Source organism: Sipha flava, unplaced genomic scaffold, assembly GCF_003268045.1.
Source record: "Sipha flava isolate LNK unplaced genomic scaffold, YSA_version1 210_pilon_pilon, whole genome shotgun sequence".
In the NCBI taxonomy this organism is placed as follows: Eukaryota; Metazoa; Arthropoda; class Insecta; order Hemiptera; family Aphididae; genus Sipha; species Sipha flava.
Genome location: NW_020272822.1, coordinates 112,868 through 125,961, shown reverse-complemented (window position 1 = coordinate 125,961; position 13,094 = coordinate 112,868). Strand labels below are relative to the sequence as shown.

The window sequence follows — 13,094 nt, the reverse complement described above, 5'->3', positions numbered from 1 at the left end:
ATAAATGATGAACCCAGTTTTTTCTCTTTAAATGATTAAACAGTTTACGAATCAGTCTAACGTTTAATTAGTTTAAGTTTAAGCTATAAATCTATTTGTTAAGTATTTATAATGAAGTGTTTAAGACAATTTCCATATAATGCTTTACTGCACGTTTTGTTCATTAACTTTTATTGAACATTTTTATTTCACACAGAAAATCCGATTAACTGTGTTACGTATTAGAGAATATTAATACACATATATATTATACGTTATATTGTTATTTAATAATAATATGACCTGTATATTTTATTGAGAAATATTTTTTTTACCTGATCTTGTTGGATGAAATTATCAATGTCATTCTCCATAGCAGTGGAATCTCCTGGAAAAAAAATACACTTGTTTGGTATTATTGTCCAGAAAATAAATCCCGTATTAACTTTTATTCCATATTATTTCTGTACCGAATAATTCAGAATATTTTAACATTCCGTTACTCATATGTATTTATGATTTTAATTCTTATGAAACCGTGAAATTCATACAATCGAGATTGATGTACAGATGTTATATTATTACTATTATAATAATATAATTCATTTTTGCCACAACAATTGCATATTATTTTTTCACTATTTTTCTCAATTCATATATATATTTACTATACATACACACGTATACTATGATTTATTCGTGCTACATTTAAGTTATTAAGGTATATAAAAAATTGTTTTTTCACACTACTATTACGGGGAATAACAAAAAATAATCACCGGCCTATATGTCCCAAATTGACAATTACCGTGATACCTGTAATTAAACTGTCGACGCATCCGAGCATGATGTAATTGACAATCGTCCCTAATAAAATATTCAAATGTTTGTTTAATCTTATAGTGTCTATAAACATGTTAGTTTAACATTTCTATTATAATTGTTGGAAAAATGAGTAAATGGTGTATTATTAATAACTCAATAAAACATAGAAAAACATCTTAAATAACAGTGTTATTCACAATTCATCGGTATCATACATTCAAATATATTTAATAGTAGGCAAATAGTTTAAATCTATAGAATCAAGTTCCAAACAAATAATACATATATTATACCTGAATATGCCGTGTTACAAATTATACTAAAAAAACACCAATCACATTGGCATGTTTGATTTTACGGAACCTGAGATTTTATGCAAAAATAAATTTTATTAATAGGATTAACAAAAATTTAAAAACACAGATAAGTTTGATGATCGCCAACAGCTTTAAGTATAATTTCTTCGAAGCCAGATGTTTAATGTTATTATGGGATAAACATTTTACGGTATTTACCGAATTGTAATCGTTCTATGTTATACCGTGAAATATTTGTGAATGGACTGTAAAATAATTCTTATTTCGAGTTAATACCATTATTTAGTGGTAGAAATAAAGACACGTTATTTTAGAATGTGACTATAGTTCCGCTAACTGTGAACCTGTGACCCCTAAGATTTATAATTTATAAACATAGAACTACAATTTTAAAAAGTAAGTGGACGGTAATTTTTCCTGCTCTCTAAATATAGTATTATGATATCTTAAAATAAAAAGAAATATAATAATAAAAGAAATATTAAATGCTAGGCAGCATTTTTTAATCCTACAAGTGCATATACTATACGTCTATTTTTATAAAATACTTGATAAAATATTTAATGCACATAGAGCAGGTATATTTGATAGAAATTATCATTTTAATCAATCATAAATTATTTTATATTTTTTTTTTATTTAAACGGAAATTGATTAGGTTAGCTAACCAATAATGATTCTAAATAAAATTAAATATATAAGTTAATTACGTAATATTCAAGTCATATAGTGATATATAGTCAAATAAGTCATATAGTCAATAATATTATGGTGAGTTAGATACTGAAAATACTATTAACTTATACTTTCCATTATTTTAAAATAAATTTTAATCATATATTTTTACTATTGAAATTCAATGAAAATAATTAAAATGTATACGAAAATATTTTCATTTTTTTTTTTAAATAATTAGGTAAAATGAAATTATTATAATTTCAATTGAAGTTTATAATATACCCATTGTTTTCTATTAAAGGTCAACTATTTTCAAATTTTTATTATGTTCAACTCATCAAGTTTTTTTCCCATAATTAAAACTATCTATATCTATACTATTTTATCACAGAAATTACATATTTTACGGTTAGTTAAATTTTTCATGTGATACTTGATAAAAAAGATTTCTGTGCAATTCGAAAATCACACTCGTGGTATCATTTTCATCAAGGTCATACATAATTGGACTACTTATTATTTATTTTTCTGTCATGAACAATCTTAAAATATCCAATAGTTAGACAGTTAATATTCCAACAAGAAGTTTCATTTTTGCCTAAATGAAAATGAAATTATGAAATATGTAAAGGAAAAAATTTTAATCGTACTTATATAGGTACTTATAACTCATGCAATTAAATTTTTTAAACAAATAAATTTAATACTGGTTTAACTAAAAATACAATAATTAAATGAAGTCTTAAGTTAAGTTAAATTAAGTCAAAAATATAATAATTCATTTAAATCACTATGAAAAAATTTAATGTTGTAACATATGTAACCATTATTACAATATATTTTATGAAAAATGACTTCAGTATTTGTTTTTTGTAAAGACTTATTTGTTACTTATTTACGAAAAAATTACAAAAGTAAAAACCTTTTAAATTTATAAAATACATGATTTTTTATGTGATTAACACAAAACACTAAGTACCCAATACATTTTTATTATTTTTCTTAAAATTTCAAACATCAAAATGACAGCGATTGTACTAATATTACAGTATAAAATAAATGCATTCAATTATACAGTAAAACTGTAAATATAATCGAAACAACAATTGCAGTTAAATGCAAAATTAATATTAATTAATATTAATTACTATATTCATTGTTGTTCAATATAACCATAAATATTACATTCATTTCAATATTACATTATATTAAATAGTGAATGAGCTACAAAAGACAATACGTCACACTATAATTTTTTAGTGAAAATGTAACTAATTTCGTTATTATAAAAATTATTATAGATATTATATATGATCTATGATATTTATATCTAGTACATTTTAAAATATCTGATTAAATAACTTAGGTATGGTAAAACTACTGGAAGATGTTTAGTATTTAAAAAAAAGTTTGTATTGGAAATACTGTATTTTCAATACATATATTTATTGTACTAATATCTAGATTTTTCCAAGTATCGATACATTTATCTCGAGTCAATATAAAAAATAAATTCAAATCAGTTAAGAGGTATACCTGCAACTAAGTTTATCACATTTTACAGTATACATAATATTACATCTGTACATATTAATTATTGAAAAAGATTAAAGATATTATTAGGTACATAAAAAGGTATTAAATTAAAGCATATTGATGTTTTAACGCAAACATTTCGAAGTATATTTCTACGCGTGTGGTTAGGATACGCGTTAAGAACAATTTTAATTTACGAGTAAAAATGATGTCATGGAAAATGAACTAAATATGTCATGAATTCGCAACAAGCTAAAACGTAATATTGATTTAACTCGTATTTATTAATACAGAATTACGAAACTCAACGTAAAAATGTCCTATACATTTTATATGATTACTATTACATATAATGTTCAATTATTAGATAACATACAATATCTATGAATATGTTACATGAAAGAAAACCTATCAATTTTATACAATACATGTCCAGATTTCACACTAGGTACAACAATAAAAAATAAATAAATAAACAAAAATAAGAATGATAGGTAATTCAATCGTGAACATTTGCAATGACTCGTTCATTTTTCTAATTTTCAGTGGATAGAATAACAGGGTCAATATGATTACTACATTCCCAATCGGAGACCTATTATTTTTCAATAATAAGCAGAAAAGATTATCCGAATAATTTTAAAACTCATTAAAAATATATATATATATATATATATATATACTAATACATAGCTAATAGTTTTATTATATTGGATTTAAATCGTAAATCATCGGGCTTAATATTATTCTATTATTATTTGAATTTTTTAATTATAAATAATAAAATTAAATCTTGTACTTATTTTGTATTTTGTCTTCGATAAACCAGTGCACTATTATACCTATAACGAAAACTTCTACTGGAAAGTCGGTGAAATCGTTAAAAGTCTGTATTGTGATAATAATACATATAAATTCAATAATACTGAATAGTGCTTTAAGAAAACAAGCAGATACGTATCATAAATATTGTTTATTAATTTTTCCAATTGATATATAATTTTCAAACATAAATAAATTATAAATGATGAAAAAAAAATCATTTTAACCAAAAATCAAATTATTTATATACACAAATAAATAAAATTATTATAAATAATAAATAAAAAATATGATGACCATAATGATGAATTATTAACGAATGAATTATACACGTCATTTTTTCTAAAGCTTATTAAATTATTAATTTCCTAATTTAAATATACTATACATATAAATACAGTATGCGATTACAATGTACCTATAAACTTTTTTTACATACACAGCAAAATAGAATTTTAAAATGTATCTAAAAGTAAAATGAAAGTCGTTTTTGGTGTCCCAAATGAACCATACGGTTGGATGTGTTTTTTAATTAATAAATACTCTTGATTATTAAAAATGATTGAATTGAAACAAAATGGTCAAATAACTTTTTCGAAATTTTAAAAAAGAAATTTAATAACTATATGAACTCTATATTTTTATTTTCAGATTATGAATAAATTTTAACAGTACACATAACTATCACGTATAGATTTTTAACAAAATACTCGTTGTTATTTTTATTTATACATATCAAAAATCAAATCAAGCTGATTGCATTGACGTTATGACTTAGAATAAGGTTGTTTATGAACGATGTTTAGAAAGCATTTAACAGTTTTTGTTTTGTGATATGTCTCAGGGTACGAAGAAATAATATTGATATTATTTATTTTACAATAATTGTTATTAAAACAATAGTTTGGTGCATTTTCAGTTCTAATTTATAACAAATTTACTTATAAATATATGTAGGCAATTATTTTCTTTCACTCGACTGCAAATAAATAACTTTTTTTAATAATGTTCTTGTAGTAGGTATATATTATACTTGCTACCTAAAGCATTGTTCAAACGTGACAGCATGACAGCATAATAGGTTGTAGCTATAATCTTAACGTCAAATTCGAGTAGAGCACTTGGCCATGTAAGCAACTCAATGGTTCAGTCCAGACGGAGTGAGAGGAAATGATGCACATGTTATAACATTTATTTGTATACATGTATAAATGTATAATACTGGCTATTATTTCGAAACGGTCATTACATTGAGATTAGAAAGAGTGAATGCTTTCATTTGATTTAATCTTGTAAGTTGCAAATGTAAATATTCTTTAAATAAGTTGTTAAAGCAATACACAGGATGAGTAGACGATTTAAATACTTTAATATGTAAGCTTATGATTATATTTCTTTTTTTCTAATATTTTACTGTTAAATACTAAAATATAATTTTATTCCTAAATATAGTTAATTTAATTTATTAAAAAGAAGGGATTGTTTTAGTTTACTTTTTTCTTTTTTTTTTAATGTTAATATAGTTCTGAGATCGAATTCTCGAATATTCTTCTAATAGAACTCCAAATTACAAATATTAGGAAATATAAATTTTAATGAAGTTTTAAGTGCTCGTAATCGATACAATAATGATATTCGTCTAGGAATATTAGTGAACAACACGTTCTTCCTGATCACCATCCATTAGAGAACAGATGTAAGGACATGCTATATAATCAATCAAGTCGTGTAAATATCCTATTTAAGTCAATAATATAATGATATATAATAGTTTAATAATACGCATATTGCATTTTACCCGAGGCATTATCGTGTCAAAGGTAAAGGTCAATGGCAGTGTTCGCGTCTACTTTCTCTCATCGGTTTTCGGAAATATGTGCGATTTTTTATAAGGTTCATGAGAATGTCTTACAAACGACGAAAGTATAACTCATCTTTATTCGTATATTATAATTATAATGAATAACTTAAAATATAAGTTGCTTTCACGAAATTCAAACATTTCAAATACGTCACATTGAAAACTCTTTTTTGAATATTTTGCCGTTCGCTAAAATTACTATCAATTTATAAAAAATATAAAGCTAAAAGACAGATATTATCTCTTAAAATAAAATAATACTGTTAAATATATTATTATTTCTTATTTTCTAGTTAACATAACAAGTTTGCAAGTATACATATACGAAACAATATTTTGCATTTATGTTGTAACACTAGTAAGTAGTAACTATAACTAATATCTAATAGAGACAAGGTGTGACACTATAAATCAATCTGTAATATATTGTTGATGATCATTAAACAAGTTTTAACCGAAAAGTACCTAACAATTATACTTAAAAATTTATTAAGAAAATTCAAGATCGGGTACACAAAAATATATTTTCAAACAAGTTTCAATTTAATTAGAGGGATACTAAAAATCTAATAATTCAATCTAGTACATAATTTAAACATATAATAGTAATACTATAGAATTATTAATAACTATACATAATTTTCTAAAACAATTTAACTATATATGGGTTGAATCAGTATTTCTTTCTTTTTCGCAGAAAAAAAAATAAATAAAAAAATACATCTAGAGATCTAGTATAATACATATTTATTAATTTCGAACAGAATTATTATTCTTTTACCTAAGTATTTGTTTTTTTTTTCTGACAACTTATATTGATTATAATACATCATGTTCAAATAAAAATAATAATAAATAATTTACCCATACAATTAAAAACATCAGTTATTAATTATAATATTATTATAATTGCACAATTGAATTTACACACCCGTAGTAAATTGCTCTATAAAGAGAAAGTACATTTAGTTGATTTTTCTAATCTCGTTTTTGAATAGGTGGCAAGAGCAAAAATATGGTTTTTTAAATAATGAAATGTCGTGTCATTTTAATGTAGGGCACGAGGCATATAATGTCCGTTCCATAAAGATGTACATGCACATTTATTTGTTGCATTACTTCTCTTAAAAACAACGCTCGCGACTAATGATGGTCAGTCGTCCAGTGACGACGGAACAAAAACGGTCATCCTTTGTTAGGCTAGACCATCGTACGTGAACGTATTGCTTAATGTCTTTATGTGTACGTAGTACACAAACCATGATTCACAATTACCACCACAACAGTAAAAACGGGAACAAAAGCTTGTTGTGCATAGTAATATATTTCAATTTAAATGCGTAAGAATTCAATATTCGGAAACATCTAGAATTTATTTAACGATTTTCTTTTCCTATTATATTTTTTGAATAAAATAATCAAGAAAAATGAAACGAAATAAACGGAATTCATTAAATAAATGTAACATAACTGAACGTTTCTTTTTATAGAACCATTTGTAAACTGTTAGGCGTATTAAGACAAAAATACATAAATTTAAATCGTATAATTGTTGCATACATACATATAGTACATACTCATATAGTACGTATTCTAGATAGTAAATATAATAAATAAACCAATCAAATGCATATTACATATTAATAAATGTAGTGGGTATTTTTAAAATAATACATGAAATTCCATTAATATTGATTAGGAATATGTGATCAGAAAAATAGATGTAAAGAAATCTATTTAAAATCTTATTTAAAAAAAATCAATATGTAAATATGTAAACATTTTAGAAACTATCATTATTTGAGATTTTGACATGGGATGATACAAAATTAAAAATGTGTTAATATTATGATATAACACTTATCTCTTATCTTCGGTTTTTAATTGATGATCAATAAAAACTTAATTTTTACATATGAAAAATGTTAAAGATTTTTTTTTTCTAATACAAAGTAAAATCATGATAATCTTCAAAATAAAAGTTAATCGATAGTAGAATCTTAAATATTTTAGAAACTCGTTTTAAAGTCTTGGTAGGTTTACAAAAATAAAAATTAGAATAAAGAATAACATATTATTTTCAAAAATCACTGGATTGTAGTTTATGCAGTTTATAAATCATATTCTGATCTCTATACTTATTACAATGTGTATTAAAATAACTGCTTGTAAAAAAAAATCCTTAAGCTATCCTTAGCATTATTGAAAATTAAGCTTTATCATCCTTATTTTATTTTGATCGATAGCGGTCATCATAGTATGGGTTATTTCATTTACCAGACAAAATGCATTGTTTTTTATTTGTGTATAATGAATATATTGTTACTTATAAATATGCGAATTTTTTGTCATAAGCATATCAAATTATATTGAAAATATTTATATTTTCATTTAACTATTTTTTCATCATAAAATGATGCAACATTTACATTTCCCTTAAATAAAAATTAAAACATTAACACAACAAGGATAACGTATAAGTTTTTACGTTTATTAATTTAATAATATTTATTGATAAAAATAAATAATTAACTATTATTTTATTTGGGCAACGTATCGTTTATTTAAGACGTACCTGAAGTTGAAGCAGAATTTGAAATCGATTGTAATGACCTAAGCCTAGTATGCAGATCTCTGGTGTGTAAGAATAAAAATAAAGTTGAAGAAATAGCCATAAGTGCAACAAGTTCACTGGTTCTGAAAACAAGAATAAAAATTCCATTAATTTGTTTAGTTGATAAATTAAAAACCTATGGTCAAAACATAGTTAAGGTAGAAATTAAATAATCCTAAAATCCGGTATGTACATGACAGAGCATATTAAAATATACCAATAATAAGAATTACATATTATAAATGACAAGTACTTTTTATTGTAACATTTCAACAAGACACCAAGGACCTAATTAATTAAATAAAAAGACAATATTTCCATTACTATTCGTAGTTCAACAAGGTAATAACATTTGGATAAATACAATTTTTTAGCTTTAAAGACATACCACGTTGATATTCTAAATAAACTTCAAAATACATCGTATTCAACGTTGTCACAAGTAGCACATTTAGGCGGTCAAGGTCGAGAATTTAGAGTCTCCTATAAAACAATTACCTACCTGCACAAAGTTGTTTTTGTTTATGAATATATATATATATATATATATAAATTGCTTGCACGTTATACGTATTAAATGAATAAATTAAATGATATGATAGTTTTTAATTTATTGTATTCAATATACAAAATATTCTTTATTATTATTGAGTTTTGTTTGAATATAAATCTTATCATATATAATATGTTAATAATTAACATTTTAAATTTTCTACTACGATAATATTTTTGAGATTCCGATAAATTTATTAATAACTTTATGTTGTAACTTAATGTAATATTATAACCAAATACTGAATATTATAATTTTAATAACTGTGTAAAATACTTTGTATTAATCCAAATAATTCAAATCATTAGTTAATTTGTAAACGTGTTTTAATGTAAATTTTAATAAAACTTAAATGTAAAAGTTATGATTATATATCTACTTATTATTTACCTTTTTATCAATATTATAAAGACTATAAGAGGCTAATTAAAATAACATAAATATTATTATAATTGTAATATCACACCTCTTATATAAGAAATGTTTAATCAAATAACAACAAAAAATAATAAGTATTAATAACAATAATAAACAAATAATAGTTTATAATTTTGAATCGGAAATGCTCGGAACAGCTATTAAAATCACATAAACTTTGATGGCAAACGTTCATTAGCCTAGGTTAATTGTAATTTTCAATATATATAAAAATTAGTGGGCTTTCATTACTCTAAAAATGTCTAAGTCTTCTGTCGGTTTACCTTCGATTTCATCAAATATTAATTCCCGGTATAGCAATTTTAAATATTATAAATTGGGCTTGTTGATTCCACTTCGTTTTTAATTACTTATTTAACCAGTACTTTTGTCATATCAAATTCAATGAGTTTATAGTTGAACCTGAATATTAAAATATTGTTACACACTCATTATATTAATATTGAAATGTTTTCGTCATAGTTTTTATAGTATATTTTAAATTTTTTACTATTAATTTTTAATGACCTTATGAGTATTTCCCTATCGTTAAATATCTTAACTTAAATACCCTTGTTGATCGCCTGGTACTGAATTCCTAAAAAATTTGCTTGATGGTAAAGTTTATTATCCATCATTGTTATCTTTAATTAATTTCAAAGTTCCCCTGAGATAGTCTACAAACAATATTTCATTCTACATCCCTTTTTGTACAACAAATTACTTATCTAATTAATCATCTAGTCGTCTTATGAACAATGTCGATGAGGATCCCATTTTTAACTTTTAGTTTTTAATTTTCTGTTTCTTTATATTTTGATTATTGGCTCTTTTATCTTACCATTTATATAACTTAAACTTATTGTATCATTTAATGTTGTAATATTTTATCATTTGTATTTTACTTTTCTATATTTTACTAAAATTTTTGTATTATAAGGCTTAAGGCTTAATCGTTAAGCCCTTTTAATATAATAAAATAAAATAGCATTCCTAAATTTACTTTTCTATTTTTTCTTTTTTTTTATGTGCTTGGATCAATTTTTTCCATAATTTGTAATTATATTATCTCAGGTAAAATATGTGCTATTAAATCTTTTACGATTTCAATGTGTTCATATAAATAATTTTTAATATATTCTTCCGCTTAAAGGATAATAGGTAAAATCTTTTTGAAAAATACATAATATTTTAAATCATTATAAAAATGTACGATATTCTCTCTTTTAATTTTTTCAATTTTATTTTAAAGTGCTACATACTTTACTGTACCATCGTACCGCATATTGAAATGCTATTTGTTTTACGATAAAAATTAATTTTTAAATTATTTTATAGTTATAAAAATTTTACATATGTAAATACATTTCATTATATATATATTGTTATCGAATAATGAACCAACCAGCGAAATCCATGTACGTAATGCATACAGTTAAAAAGCCATAAAGGTGATGGGTCGTTACATTTTTCGATAAATGTGTACAAACGGAGTTACTCCCAAAACGTATACTAAATTATATAAAGGTGAGTAATTTATTATTTTTAAGAAACGTGCACCATCATAATAAGATGACAACTATTTTTCATTGATAAAACTACATAATATATTAACCTCTCTATAGTCAATTGTTATTCGCTTTGGATAAGAGTTTTATTCTTGTATTATTCTTGGTCATGGTTGGTTATCGATTTTTTTTTATATTCTGAAATGATTCTTTTGGTTTTGGATGCGTAACGTTAAGTATTGCAAAATACTTAATATTTATACACTTATAAAAAATTAATATTTTATAATTTTAAGAAACTATCTAAAAGTATAAATAAAAAAAAATATGATAAAATTTTAATTCATTTAAATTATATTACGTGATTATGACACTAAAAATTATTTTTTTTTAATACATTTTTTTATTTTATTTTATTTATTAAACCTTTTTTTTTTTACAAAATAATTCGAAAAAAAAATAGTCAACTTATTTAGCATAATATGAAAGTTATAATATTTAGCAGTTTTTTTTTTTTTTTTAGTACTTCAAAATTGTAAGTATAATTATTTAAATTGATGTTGCTATTTACAACACAATATTATTTTGGTATATTGACGGTTATTTTTGAAAAATGTAATTTAAATGTGAATTAACATATAAGTGCGTATATTATAGTTCTCATAAGTACCTTTTGGAAATAAAAATGCGTTTGTGTTTAGCAGTTTCTACCGATCTGCTGCACGCAGAAAGGATATTAATCCTAGTATATCCCTTGTCCGAACAGGTCATGTTGACGTCTGAGCAGTAATCACATTTAAAAATTGTAATAATTTAAAACACTAAACGTAATAAAATGAATTGTTTAGATAGTGACGAACAGTGACGTTAACGTTTTAAAGAAATCGTATTCTCACGAATGATGGAACAAACGAAGATCGTTACCGCGTGAACGCCATACCACTAGTGAAGGCGTCTACAATCCGACTGTTCATAACCAGCATAGCGTGATACTTGTTGGATTTATTGGCCACACTATACACGCGGTGTACACTACACCACAACACAACGGACTATAGTGTGACTACTATAGTATATATATATATATGACTATATGTATTATATGCGTATGATCTAGAGCGAATTTTGTGTCGTCCATATGGATTTTATTTATTATGCAATTGTATTTTCATAATAAACATACTTGTGAACGGCACGATTGATACATATACAGATGTATTATATACAACGTTTAAGTAAGGTGTTATATTGTTCAATTTCTTTCATCACCATCGCTAAGGAGATATTACATTTTAAGGCTAATACAATTTGTAGAACGATTCGTAAAGAAAAACATACCACTTACAGAAAAATAAATAAATAAATAAACCATTACAAATATATTCAGTAAAATAATGTCGTTAGTATTATTATGTTATGGTTGATGGTTTAATTAAAATACGTTCTGATCTTTCTTTTTTTTTCTTTTTTTAATGAGATTTTAAAGTTATATTATGATATCTCGACAATTATGTACATGAATCTGAAATAATTTAAGGCTGGTAAAACTCACACCCTTAAATTCGGAGGCCTGATTGCAGAATAAAATTTAGCGTATGTTTGATTATATTAGCATTGTCGGTTGAAAGAGCATCAATAAGGGAAAAATGAATACCAGAGGTGAAAAAGAGAATCTTTAGCTGAGATCTTTGGATAGAGAGAGATTGACAATTTATGAGTAGGTGATAGAAATCACAGTATTCTCCACCACAGTTGGGTAGGGGACAACACGCACTACTGTTGAGTCCCAATTTAAACGAGTGGTGTGGTAGGCTATGGCCCGTGCGTAATCTAGTGAATTTAGCTATGGCTGCACGATTCATCTTTAGAGATTGAAACCATGATTGATTAGGGATGTTTTTAAATAATGACGTATAATCAAATGCATAGGATTCTGATAAGGAATCCCATTCCAGCTTTCATAGTTCATTTATGAATGTGCGAT

At 24.2% G+C, this 13,094-nt stretch overlaps 1 protein-coding gene across 1 annotated transcript in view; it reads right to left on the bottom strand.

Annotated features, from left to right (window-relative positions):
- Window positions 1-12,088, bottom strand: part of LOC112682779 (heparan sulfate 2-O-sulfotransferase pipe) — a 35,490-nt gene extending 23,402 nt beyond the window's left edge. Inside the window, exons 1-3 of the mRNA XM_025553505.1 lie at window positions 11,781-12,088; window positions 8,594-8,715; window positions 315-367 (exon numbers count right to left, since the gene is read on the bottom strand). Coding sequence (XP_025409290.1) covers window positions 315-367; window positions 8,594-8,715; window positions 11,781-11,881 — 276 coding nt within the window. The 5' untranslated portion in view covers window positions 11,882-12,088. The remainder of the gene's footprint in view (window positions 1-314; window positions 368-8,593; window positions 8,716-11,780) is intronic.
- Between the last annotated feature and the right edge of the window lie 1,006 nt (window positions 12,089-13,094).